We start from the raw sequence: 14786 nt of genomic DNA on the forward strand, positions 1-14786 counted from the left end.
AGCAATATAAATCACAAAGCTCATGAATGGTTTAAGTTAGAAATAGGGCACCGAACTAATCTCTCAAATTTAGCACTAAACCAGTGTTGAATAAAGGGAAATTGATATTTGAGTGCGTTAATCATTTGCGCACATGTTATTCTCCTGTCATTTAACCTACGATTTACAATACTCGATATAAAATACTTTGATTGTGCGTGTTTCCACATGCATTTTACTTTAGCAGTTTAAAATAGTATGAAAATTAAATAGACTGCGATTACGAATAACACGCATTACACATTCAACTATTAATAAGGATATTGTTAACATAGTAATCAAACAGTTGCCGAGATACGATATTCTATTTTGCGAGTTTTAAACACTTGTTTATCATGCGTTGTAATAGCTAATCAGCTGGTTTACAGATGCAGATTAGCGCGAAACTTATTGGTGGTGTCAAGAATGGGATCAAAGGAAAGTAGCTCGACTCCGCTTCTTCCTTACATCTCCCTTTTTCAACCCATCAGATAAGAAAGAAACATAAATCAGAAGTATACGAAGAAATTCATTGAGCTGCAGCAAAGTTAATTCAATAGATGAATCCGTATTCTTCGATGTAATACGTCGTCTTCCAAAATTCAAATTGCTGATCCTAATGCAAAAGAAATTCGGCAAAAATTACCTCCAAAATTTCAATTGCACACTTCAGTCTTCTTCAGGGATATGACCCGACTGATCTTCGCCGGAAGTGACGTAGCGGCAAAGAATTGGGTCATAAACTCTTGGAAGGTTTTATCGGCCCCCGTCACGATTCAGCGAAGGTTTGTGCGCCTTATGTAGATGGCTTCATTCACTCCTCTCTCAAACCATCTATCCTCCCTGTCTAAGATCTCCTCCTTGTCGAGGTCCAGGGTATTTCCCGGCGATTCAATACGAATGTGCTGAGAAACTTCCGACACGGAACTCGGGCGACGTTTCTCCCATGTAGGATTTTTTGCCTACACCACTGGCAGTTATTACTTGGCAAGGGATCCTATATATCACTCCAGTAAGGTTCTTCTTTTCAGTCTTGTCTCTGGGAACTACAAGGAACCGGTTCAAACCAACTAGAACATATGAGTTCACTATCTCTCTTTGTATTTAACTGTACTGCCGGAAATCCTTGTCTCAACGGAGGTACATGTGCTGCGAGTGATACGTGTACATGTATTACTGGATTTACTGGAGACACGTGTCAAACGGGTACCAACTTAAATATTGATACAAAATTCTGCGATGTATAATATGTAATATCTTACTCAAGGTTTCTTTTACGATATTTCCATTTGTTTCTTTGATACAACCACGTGAATCAAACAGTTTTCATTGGTGTACTGACGACCACAGTCATCTTACTTTTGTGTTCCCTTTTTAATGTTGACCCTTATAATACTAGGGGGCTGAAAGAGACCCCTCAAAACTTTTCCAATAACTCTGTAACGCGAAAATCGGGAGCCATACAGTGGATTTTCCTTCAAGTCTTGCGCAACTTTTGAGACCAAATTAGGGATCCCCGGGTACGCCGCCTGAAATTACACATTTCGTAAGTACATGTCAGAACCAAAATTGCTCAAAACGTGAATTTGTGTACAAATCCAATGCAATTTGTGTTTTGAAGCCAAAGATCTTATATAAATATTTTTGCTTCACCTGTTTAAACCGTGTATGGTCAGAATAAACTCGCTAACAATTCCCATGGAAACAAAAAAGACAAAAAAATGACAAAAACAAAGAAACACATTAGAAAAAAATTGTGATATTGAATTTTTAAAAGCACATTTGATAGGAGTCCTAAAAAGAGTCTGCGAAGAAATATATCAATGGGGGGATGCTCATTTAGTTAATTAGATTTGATTTGATTTTACTAATAGATTAGCGTAATTAGTAAGTATTGATATTTTCGAAAAATGTGATCTTACAGTTTTCTAGATTATGCCATGGGTAACGCGCGTGCCGATTTTAGTGGTTGACGGCCGAGATATTAAGGGGGATGAGCCCAGTACCGTCTTCCTTAATTGGCGCCAAAATAGGCTTTTTAGTGTTAAGTCATCACCTATTTATGTTAGTACAATACTTTGGGCTGATATTTTTAAGGGTGTATGTTCAATCAATAGGATGTAGATTTAACACTCCAGGGTGAGGTACTACAGGGACGCTAACTGATGCCAATTTCAACGCGAAGTTTTTGCAGTGTATGATTAAAATTAATAGGATGAGATAGAATAACCCTACCTTGGATTTAAGAAAATATTACTATCTTGAAAAATTGAAGCACACTCAGATTTAATATATGTTCAATTAGTCTTTTTTAAATGCTACCATTAACAACAGAAAAGCATATCAAATATATATCATATATTTTTCTCAGTCATAAATAGATCATTTCAAATAAGAATTCATGCTGTTTCATATTAGTTGGTATATGTTTCTACTAATGTTTAGTAATGGGCGCTTCAGGCACTTCATTGTTTAAGATAAATTTCATTTTGGTGCAATAACAATAAAGTGGAGGTAAATTTGTATTCGTATCATCTCTCTTTCTCTTGCTAGTTGACTGTTCTGCCGGCAACCCTTGCCTGAACGGAGGTACATGTGAGAACGACACGTGTTCATGTTCTGCGGGATTGACTGGGAATATGTGTGAAACAGGTATGGAGTTCCAACACACCTTATTGAATGATCTATGTGTGTTTTACCTATATAATTGGTAATGTAGATCAAGGGAGTTTTGAGGAAGGGGGTGGAAGTTTATGCAAAAACCATTCATGGGTCTTACCGTAACGATTGGAGTTATAACATTTCACATATTTTTAAGTTCCATGCGGCTATGCCTATGTATCTCATAATTTGTGTACCAAATTAGATCAAAGGAAAATATTATTCTCATAAAATCAATATTGAAGTACGGTGAACATCCTGATTCGCAGGCTCTATCACGATTGACGACATCAATTTTCCTTTTTCTTTGCATTTCCTCATTTTTGACATCGTGTTTTGCCTAGTGGTCATATCTTGGTCGTAAATATGAATGTATATACAGTGCGTCCCACAAAAAACGAAACCGAGATTTATCGATGATTTATCATAACTTAATCACAAATAAAATAGACAAATGACCTACCATTGTAAAGCTTAGAATCTCCTCTTTCATCTTAAATTACTTAGACTATTTTTCATTCAAGCATGAGTGAGCAAAAACAATTTGAAGAGGGGATATCAAAAAGTCATTTGGCGGGCTGTATCTGGGTTTCAAAAAGAAAACCACAATTTAAACAAGTGGAATGCCTCTGGCCGTCTCACCTGCATCACGCGATTCAATATAGCAGCAGTGCTGATTTTGAAAACTACTATAACTCGCACAAGATGTTCAGTGATACTTTGTGACTCTTATTTCCACGTTTTATGAACTAGACCAATACACTTATAGAGAAATGATGGCAATTCAACAAATACCCCCAACGTGGCCAAAGTTCTTTGACCTTACATGACCTTTGACCTTGATCATGTGACCTGAAACTCGCACAGGATGTTCAGTGATACTTGATTACTATTATGTCCAAGTTTTATGAACTAGACCAACACACTTTCAAATTTATGGCTGTAATTCAACAAATACCCCAATTTGGCCAAAGTTCATTGACCCTAAATGACATTTGACCTTGATCATATGACCTGAAACTTGCACAGGATGTTCAGTAATACTTGATTACTATTATGTCCAAGTTTCATGAATCAGATCCATAAACTTTCAAAGTTATGATGGTAATTCAACAGATACCCCCAATTCGGCCAAAGTTCATTGACCCTAAATGACCTTTGACCTTGGTCATGTGATGTGAAACTCATGCAGGATGTTCAGTGATACTTGATTAACCTTATGTATAAGTTTCATGAACTAGGTCCATATATTTTCTAAGTTATGATGACATTTCAAAAACTTAACCTTAGGTTAAGATTTTGATGTTGATTCCCCCAACATGGTCTAAGTTCATTGACCCTAAATGACCTTTGACCTTGGTCATGTGACATGAAACTCAGGCAGGATGTTCAGTAATACTTGATTAACCTTATGGCCAAGTTTCATGAACTAGGTCCATATACTTTCTAAGTTATGCTGTCATTTCAAAAACTTAACCTCAGGTTAAGATTTGGTGTTGACGCCGCCGCCGCCGTCGCCGCCGCCGTCGGAAAAGCGGCGCCTATAGTCTCACTCTGCTATGCAGGTGAGACAAAAAGTTCAATATCTGCTCTTTAATTTGATACCTCAATTACGGAAAATGGTCAAGAAATAACAAAGTTATGGTTATTTGAAATGAGGCTTGAATTTCAATAATTTCATAAAATTAAGGGGTTCTACAGGCTAGCGTTCAAACTCACTTGACACTCCGTTTTGTTGACGATCAGCCATGCATTATGTCTTTTGTTAACCATGCGATAGCTTCTGTGGGAAACCGGTGAAAACACGTTTATTTAATGAAATTATGGAAATACAAGCGTTGTTTCGAGGGAACATAACTTTTTTACTTCTTGACCATTTTTTGTGATTAAGGTATCAAATAAAAGAGCAGATATTGAACTTTTTAGGCATGTGATTTTCTTTTTGAAATTCAGATACCTCCCGCCAAATGAGTTGTTGGTATCCTTTCTTCAAATTGTTTTTGCTCACTCATGCGTGAATGGGGAATAATCTAAGTATTATCAGATGAAAGTGGAGATTCTAAGCTTTACATTGGTAGGTCACTTGTCTATTGTATTTGTGATGAAGTTATGATAAATCATCGCTTAATCTCGGTTTCGTTTTTTTCTGGGACGCACTGTATATATATATATAGAGAGAGAGAGAGAGAGATACATATATATATATATATACATACATACATAGTCTGAATCGGCATATAAGAGATATATATATTATATATATATATATATACATATATATTGATATGCATATAAATCAGGGGCATTATGATCTAGAGGTAGGTTCACATTGCAGGCGGAAGGCGGCTCCAAAGCATGGGTCGGTGTGTAACATGAAGAAAGGCAGAGCGAGAAAGAAAGAGGGGGATCAAGAGAAACAAAGACTGGGATTCTGGGACTGAGATAAGACAATCTATACTATTATAGGCTACATACATAGCAAAACACACACACACACACATCTATATATATACATATATATATATATATATATATATATATATATATATATACAATCATACTGTTATAATAGGCTACATACATAGCAAAACCCATATATATATGGGTTTTGCTATGTATGTAGCCTATTATAATCGTATGATTGTCTTATCTCGGTCCAAGAATCCCAGTCTTTGTTTCTCTCGATCCCCCTCTTTCTTTCTCGCTCTGCCTTTCTTCATGTTACACACCGACCCCTGCTTTGGAGCTGCCTTCACATCGCCTATTCAAGTGACACGAGTCACCTGACTCTTCATGTAAACATTTACACCATGCGCACGGTTCGTTAGCTATAACTATTGTTAGGCCTATAGCTAGTTCAGCGGTCAGGCCGACCTGAGTCCAATTGGGGTGAAACACATTACAATTGCAGGACTGCAGCAGGCGTGACTCCGGCTTCAAACCACATCCAAAGGCGGACTCAAAAGTCGAGTCGCCTCCGACGCCGGATTGAGTCCAGCTTCGACGTATGTGTATCACCATCCTATCTCACATTCTCACACAATGGCGTTTTCACTATCTCTCTATGTAGTTAACTGCACTGATGGCAACCCTTGTCTGTATGGAGGTACTTGTGAGAACGATACATGTACATGTAATACTGGATTAACTGGAGATGTGTGTCAAACAGGTACCAACTTTGTTTATTAAATGTATAAAATTACCTCTGTGGCCTTTGCCCTTTGAACTAGTGAATCTCAATCTTGTCATAGTATTTAAATTTTCACCTACACACACACACAAAGATTGAAGATGAACCGTCCAAATTTTCTTTAGTTATCGCGAGATTAAAAACGGGAGAGGACGAACGACCAGAAAATATAAAGCCTCCGGAAATAAGCTACAGTTGGCAGATGCATAAAAGCATTCTTAAGCCACGTAAGACCAATTCATCCTACGAGGATCCTAGTAAAATTAAATGGGCATTAGTACGGTCCTTAAATTCATGTATATTTTCATTGAAGCTAAAAAACAAATCCATATATTTAATACGCTGCCATAACTCTGCCTAATTTTTGTATTACTCATTTTCATATGAATTCATACTTGTGCCCATATCTCTTTCTGTCTCCACTTTCTTTCATTCTTTCTCTATGGCTATCACTATTTAGTTTCCTGTAGTGGCAACAGCCCTTGTATGAATGGAGCTACCTGTGAGAACGACACGTGTTCATGTTCTGTGGGATTGACTGGAGATCTGTGTGAAACAAGTATGAAGTTCAAACACATCTTATTAAAATGAGTGTATGTGTGTGGTTTTCCATATTGGTACTGTTTCATCAGACGCATTTTACGTGTTAAAGCCCAAATCGCATCCCTATGTAACTATGGAGGCCGCGAAGAAAAGGAAAGTGAATTACACTAAGGCGGGGAAGAAGACCCTCCCAACACATTCACCACCCTGCCGGTCTTTTCTCTCTATGGGGGGGGGGGGGGGGGGAGAGCGGGGTACAATAAATAAAATCATGATTCGATCGGCGGGACGTCTGACCAAATTTTGACTAAGAATTAGTCAGCTTTATTATTTTCAACTAGATTAAAGTGAATTATCTATGTGAATAGTCTCCATGAACGATATATGAACTTATTAATCACAAAAAGTCATGCACACACACAAAAATACATAAAACAAAAAGCTGCCATCTTTCCTGCGAGCTATGCTAACGGCAACCAAGTGTTAGGACAACTCACAGCTGTCTTAAAGTTTTGGGAAACTTCTTAGCCATGTGTATTTATGGAATACATATACTGACTGCAGTTTTTAAAAAAGTTACTTAGCCATACATCCTTAATTCACTCTCAAAGGCGCAAAAACTCTTAGTCAAATTCTAAGATACGCGTTTTGGCTCATTTTTTTGTTTGCCTTTGACAGAAAATAAGACAAACCGCTTAGATTTTCGACTTAATCATGCTTATATCATTTATGGAATACGGGCACTGGATCGTAAAAAGTATATATAAAGTTTCTATAGGTCAGATACAAAGTAGTATGATCAACGTGCCTTCCTTTTGTTGAAAATCAGTCAACGTAATTAGTTTTCAAAGTTGAAAAGACATAAAATGAAGACAACTTATAGCGTCTTGATCTCTTACCTAGTCGCGTTAGTATTATGAAAATAATAACCGGAACAGAGTCTCACTTCGGCCTATGACCCTTTTCTGATGAATTTCTCCGTCAAGGAATTCAAAGAAAAAATATCACTTTTGATATGCCGCCCTTATTTCTGTTTACCTTTGACTCCTTGTTTAACTTAAGATTTGTATTATTTTCTTCTGATATTGAGTCATGTGCGTATTCGACAATAATTGATAAGGATCAATTTTCTTATGGTTTAATAACGACGAAATAAAAACTACTAAGTTCGTTTCTACCCTCTGTCTTTCTCGATATCAATTTCTTCTCTCTCTCTTTAGTTTCTTGTACTGACGGCAACCCTTGTATAAATGGAGCTACTTGTGAGAACGACATGTGTTCATGTTCTGAGGGATTGACTGGAGATCTCTGTGATACAAGTATGAAGTTCTAACAATCCTTATCTAATAAGAAAAGTCGCTATTTTTCACCGTTCCTTGTTAACAAAAACTTACCCTTTATGTGTTTTAAAATAATTTGTAAATACATTTAGTGCATATAGAACATCGAAGTGTGGCAAAATAAAATTTCCTAATTTTTTTTTCTAGAGTTGAGAATTTTTGACATCAAATTTCGAAAGCGCATGATAAAATGTCTCCAAAACCTATATTGTGGGAATCGGTAAATTTCGGCCCAATATATATATATATATATATATGTATATATAATTGGCCCTATTGGAGTCAGTATATTATTTGCCTAGTAGTCATATTTTGGGTCGTATATATAAATATATATATATATATATATATATATACATAAAATATGATTATATCTGGCAACCCTTGTCTCAATGGAGGTACTTGTGAGGAGAACGATACATGCACATGTACTAGTGGATTTAAAGGAGATGTGTGTCAAACAGGTACCAACTTTGTTTATTTCAATATATAAAATGACCTCTGTGACATTTGCCCTTTGACCTCGTAAAGCTAAGTTTTGTCAGATCATATGAACTCACATATGCAAACAAACGCCAAATTTAAAGTGTTCCCCTCAAAAGGATTTATAGTAATCGCGAGAACGAAAACGGGACAGAAGGAAAAACGACCCGAAAATATAGCGGGGAGATGCATAACAGTCTTCTGCAGCCATGAAGTATCCCCCTTAAATTAAAGACCAATTCATCCTTCAAATTCATATATTTTTCCTTTAAGTTAAGCAATAAATCCATATTTGATTCATTGCCCTAATTTCTGCTTACTTTTTTAAAACCTTATTTTCATACAAATTTTACGTGTACTCCATTTAACTTATAATGGGTCTTTTTGAGCTCTTTTATAGTATTAAGTTGTGTACAGCGTCAAAAATGTTTGGTTAGAATCCATTTCTTTATGGTGTAATAGCTTAAGAACAACAATATGACATTAAAAGTTGACTGTTTCATTTTTTTTCCACCATGCTGAAATTCAGCACACATGTTTCCTGCAATATGAATTTACGAGCCTGAATATTAATAATATTCAATATCAGATAAATTAAAAAATCATGCCTTCAAAAATCTTGTAAATGTGGCATACTTCAATAAGTTTCCATTAAGATATCATCTTTATAACCTATTAATTTATTTTCATTATGAAGATATGCAATATACATGCATACATTCACACCCAGAACTTCATTTTCTACCATTTATCTTTCTCGATATCATTTTCCTCTCTGTCTTTAGTTTCCTGTACTGACGGCAACCCTTGTATGAATGGAGCTACTTGTGAGAACGACACGTGTTCATGTTCTGAGGGATTGACTGGAGTTCTATGTGATACAAGTATGTAGTTCTAACAAACCTCATTACAAAGGAGTGACTTCCTTATTAAGGAAGCTTACCTTAAAAAAATACAATTTACAGTAGACCTCGTGCATAAAGAATACCGAAATGTGACATTGATTTTCTCGTAAATTTCTTGTGGGAAACGGTCAATATATGACCCCATGAATGCATAATTTGCCCTATTGGAGTCAGTATATTATTTGCCTAGTAGTCATATTTTGGGTCGTATATATAAATATATATATATATATATATATATATATATATATATATACATAAAATATGATTATATCTGGCAACCCTTGTCTCAATGGAGGTACTTGTGAGGAGAACGATACATGCACATGTACTAGTGGATTTAAAGGAGATGTGTGTCAAACAGGTACCAACTTTGTTTATTTCAATATATAAAATGACCTCTGTGACATTTGCCCTTTGACCTCGTAAAGCTAAGTTTTGTCAGATCATATGAACTCTCATATGCAAACAAACGCCAAATTTAAAGTGTTCCCCTCAAAAGGATTTATAGTAATCGCGAGAACGAAAACGGGACAGAAGGAAAAACGACCCGAAAATATAGCGGGGAGATGCATAACAGTCTTCTGCAGCCATGAAGTATCCCCCTTGAATTAAAAACCAATTCATCCTTTGAATTCATAAATTTTTTCCTTTAAGTTAAGCAATAAATCCATATTTGATTCATTGCCCTAATTTCTGCTTACTTTTTTAAAACCTTATTTTCATACAAATTTTACGTGTACTCCATTTAACTTATAATGGGTCTTTTTGAGCTCTTTTATAGTATTAAGTTGTGTACAGCGTCAAAAAATGATTGGTTAGGTTCCATTTCTTTATGGTGTAATAGCTTAAAAACAACAATATGACATTAAAAGTTGACTGTTTCATTTTTTTTTCCACCATGCTGAAATTCAGCACACATGTTTCCTGCAATATGAATTTACGAGCCTGAATATTAATAATATTCAATATCAGATAAATTAAAAAATCATGCCTTCAAAAATCTTGTAAATGTGGCATACTTCAATAAGTTTCCATTAAGATATCATCTTTATAACCTATTAATTTATTTTCATTATGAAGATATGCAATATACATGCATACATACACACCAAGAACTTCATTTTCTACCATCTATCTTTCTCGATATCATTTTCCTCTCTCTCTCTAGTTTCCTGTACTGACGGCAACCCTTGTATGAATGGAGCTACTTGTGAGAACGACACGTGTTCATGTTCTGAGGGATTGACTGGAGTTCTATGTGATACAAGTATGTAGTTCTAACAAACCTCATTACAAAGGAGTGACTTTCTTATTAAGGAAGCTTACCTTAAAAAAATACAATTTACAGTAGATCTAGTGCATAAAGAATACCGAAATGTGACATTGATTTTCTCGTAAATTTCTTGTGGGAAACGGTCAATATATGACCCCATGAATGCATAATTTGCCCTATTGCAGTCAGTATATTATTTGCCTAGTAGTCATATTTTGGGTCGTATATATACATATATATATACCCCCCCACACACACACACACACACACATATATATATATTTATATACACACATAAAATATGATTATATCTTTTTCTCAGTCGCAGGCTCTGTCTCTCTTTCCCACACCCTCACAAAATAACCTTTTCACTAACCCTCTATGTAGTTGACTGCACTGCTGGCAACCCTTGTCTCAATGGAGGTACTTGTGAGGAGAACGATACATGCACATGTACTAGTGGATTTAATGGAGATGTGTGTCAAACAGTTACCAACTTTGTTTATTTCAATATATAAAATGACCTCTGTGACATTTGCCCTTTGACCTCGTGAAGCTAAATTTTGTCAGATCATTTGAACTCACATATGCAAACAAAAGCCAAATTTAAAGTGTTCCCCTCAAAAGGATTTATAGTAAGCGCGAGAACGAAAACGGGACAGAAGGAAAAACGACCCGAAAATATAGTGGGGAGATGCATAACAGTCTTCTGCAGCCATGAAGTATCCCCCTTGAATTAAAAACCAATTCATCCTTTAAATTCATAAATTTTTTCCTTTAAGTTAAGCAATAAATCCATATTTGATTCATTGCCCTAATTTCTGCTTACTTTTTTAAAACCTTATTTTCATACAAATTTTACGTGTACTCCATTTAACTTATAATGGGTCTTTTTGAGCTCTTTTATAGTATTAAGTTGTGTACAGCGTCAAAAAATGATTGGTTAGGTTCCATTTCTTTATGGTGTAATAGCTTAAAAACAACAATATGACATTAAAAGTTGACTGTTTCATTTTTTTTTCCACCATGCTGAAATTCAGCACACATGTTTCCTGCAATATGAATTTACGAGCCTGAATATTAATAATATTCAATATCAGATAAATTAAAATATCATGCCTTCAAAAATCTTGTAAATGTGGCATACTTCAATAAGTTTCCATTAAGATATCTTTATAACCTATTAATTTATTTTCATTATGAAGATATGCAATATACATGCATACATACACACCAAGAACTTCATTTTCTACCGTCTATCTTTCTCGATATCATTTTCCTCTCTCTCTCTAGTTTCCTGTACTGACGGCAACCCTTGTATGAATGGAGCTACTTGTGAGAACGACACGTGTTCATGTTCTGAGGGATTGACTGGAGTTCTATGTGATACAAGTATGTAGTTCTAACAAACCTCATTACAAAGGGGTGACTTTCTTATTAAGGAAGCTTACCTTAAAAAAATACAATTTACAGTAGATCTAGTGCATAAAGAATACCGAAATGTGACATTGATTTTCTCGTAAATTTCTTGTGGGAAACGGTCAATATATGACCCCATGAATGCATAATTTGCCCTATTGGAGTCAGTATATTATTTGCCTAGTAGTCATATTTTGGGTCGTATATATACATATATATATATACCCACACAAACACACACACACACACACATATATATATATTTATATACACACATAAAATATGATTATATCTTTTTCTCAGTCGCAGGCTCTGTCTCTCTTTCCCACACCCTCACAAAATAACCTTTTCACTAACCCTCTATGTAGTTGACTGCACTGCTGGCAACCCTTGTCTCAATGGAGGTACTTGTGAGGAGAACGATACATGCACATGTACTAGTGGATTTAATGGAGATGTGTGTCAAACAGTTACCAACTTTGTTTATTTCAATATATAAAATGACCTCTGTGACATTTGCCCTTTGACCTCGTGAAGCTAAATTTTGTCAGATCATTTGAACTCACATATGCAAACAAAAGCCAAATTTAAAGTGTTCCCCTCAAAAGGATTTATAGTAAGCGCGAGAACGAAAACGGGACAGAAGGAAAAACGACCCGAAAATATAGTGGGGAGATGCATAACAGTCTTCTGCAGCCATGAAGTATCCCCCTTGAATTAAAAACCAATTCATCCTTTAAATTCATAAATTTTTTCCTTTAAGTTAAGCAATAAATCCATATTTGATTCATTGCCCTAATTTCTGCTTACTTTTTTAAAACCTTATTTTCATACAAATTTTACGTGTACTCCATTTAACTTATAATGGGTCTTTTTGAGCTCTTTTATAGTATTAAGTTGTGTACAGCGTCAAAAAATGATTGGTTAGGTTCCATTTCTTTATGGTGTAATAGCTTAAAAACAACAATATGACATTAAAAGTTGACTGTTTCATTTTTTTTTCCACCATGCTGAAATTCAGCACACATGTTTCCTGCAATATGAATTTACGAGCCTGAATATTAATAATATTCAATATCAGATAAATTAAAAAATCATGCCTTCAAAAATCTTGTAAATGTGGCATACTTCAATAAGTTTCCATTAAGATATCATCTTTATAACCTATTAATTTATTTTCATTATGAAGATATGCAATATACATGCATACATACACACCAAGAACTTCATTTTCTACCATCTATCTTTCTCGATATCATTTTCCTCTCTCTCTCTCTAGTTTCCTGTACTGACGGCAACCCTTGTATGAATGGAGCTACTTGTGAGAACGACACGTGTTCATGTTCTGAGGGATTGACTGGAGTTCTATGTGATACAAGTATGTAGTTCTAACAAACCTCATTACAAAGGAGTGACTTTCTTATTAAGGAAGCTTACCTTAAAAAATACAATTTACAGTAGATCTAGTGCATAAAGAATACCGAAATGTGACATTGATTTTCTCGTAAATTTCTTGTGGGAAACGGTCAATATATGACCCCATGAATGCATAATTTGCCCTATTGGAGTCAGTATATTATTTGCCTAGTAGTCATATTTTGGGTCGTATATATACATATATATATACCCCCCCACACACACACACACACACACATATATATATATTTATATACACACATAAAATATGATTATATCTTTTTCTCAGTCGCAGGCTCTGTCTCTCTTTCCCACACCCTCACAAAATAACCTTTTCACTAACCCTCTATGTAGTTGACTGCACTGCTGGCAACCCTTGTCTCAATGGAGGTACTTGTGAGGAGAACGATACATGCACATGTACTAGTGGATTTAATGGAGATGTGTGTCAAACAGTTACCAACTTTGTTTATTTCAATATATAAAATGACCTCTGTGACATTTGCCCTTTGACCTCGTGAAGCTAAATTTTGTCAGATCATTTGAACTCACATATGCAAACAAAAGCCAAATTTAAAGTGTTCCCCTCAAAAGGATTTATAGTAAGCGCGAGAACGAAAACGGGACAGAAGGAAAAACGACCCGAAAATATAGTGGGGAGATGCATAACAGTCTTCTGCAGACATGAAGATCCCCCTTGAATTAAAAACCAATTCATCCTTTAAATTCATAAATTTTTTCCTTTAAGTTAAGCAATAAATCCATATTTGATTCATTGCCCTAATTTCTGCTTACTATTTTAAAACCTTATTTTCATACAAATTTTACGTGTACTCCATTTAACTTATAATGGGTCTTTTTGAGCTCTTTTATAGTATTAAGTTGTGTACAGCGTCAAAAAATGATTGGTTAGGTTCCATTTCTTTATGGTGTAATAGCTTAAAAACAACAATATGACATTAAAAGTTGACTGTTTCATTTTTTTTTCCACCATGCTGAAATTCAGCACACATGTTTCCTGCAATATGAATTTACGAGCCTGAATATTAATACTATTCAATATCAGATAAATTAAAAAATCATGCCTTCAAAAATCTTGTAAATGTGGCATACTTCAATAAGTTTCCATTAAGATATCATCTTTATAACCTATTAATTTATTTTCATTATGAAGATATGCAATATACATGCATACATACACACCAAGAACTTCATTTTCTACCATCTATCTTTCTCGATATCATTTTCCTCTCTCTCTCTAGTTTCCTGTACTGACGGCAACCCTTGTATGAATGGAGCTACTTGTGAGAACGACACGTGTTCATGTTCTGAGGGATTGACTGGAGTTCTATGTGATACAAGTATGTAGTTCTAACAAACCTCATTACAAAGGAGTGACTTTCTTATTAAGGAAGCTTACCTTAAAAAAATACAATTTACAGTAGATCTAGTGCATAAAGAATACCGAAATGTGACATTGATTTTCTCGTAAATTTCTTGTGGGAAACGGTCAATATATGACCCCATGAATGCAT

General features: G+C 35.1%; 1 protein-coding gene across 7 annotated transcripts in view; it reads left to right on the top strand.

The window, feature by feature from the left end:
- Positions 1-14786, top strand: part of LOC129265378 (neurogenic locus notch homolog protein 1-like) — a 68250-nt gene that overhangs the window by 14536 nt on the left and 38928 nt on the right. For 6 of the 7 annotated variants that reach the window (XM_064102241.1, XM_064102243.1, XM_064102246.1 and 3 more), the window contains exons 8-16: positions 2572-2670; positions 5750-5848; positions 6330-6428; positions 7633-7731; positions 9021-9119; positions 10312-10410; positions 11710-11808; positions 13115-13213; positions 14514-14612. In XM_064102241.1, the coding sequence (XP_063958311.1) occupies positions 2572-2670; positions 5750-5848; positions 6330-6428; positions 7633-7731; positions 9021-9119; positions 10312-10410; positions 11710-11808; positions 13115-13213; positions 14514-14612 (891 nt within the window). The remainder of the gene's footprint in view (positions 1-2571; positions 2671-5749; positions 5849-6329; positions 6429-7632; positions 7732-9020; positions 9120-10311; positions 10411-11709; positions 11809-13114; positions 13214-14513; positions 14613-14786) is intronic. The other variant, XM_064102247.1, reaches the window with a different exon arrangement.

This window comes from Lytechinus pictus, chromosome 7 (assembly GCF_037042905.1).
Source record: "Lytechinus pictus isolate F3 Inbred chromosome 7, Lp3.0, whole genome shotgun sequence".
NCBI lineage: Eukaryota > Metazoa > Echinodermata > Echinoidea > Temnopleuroida > Toxopneustidae > Lytechinus > Lytechinus pictus.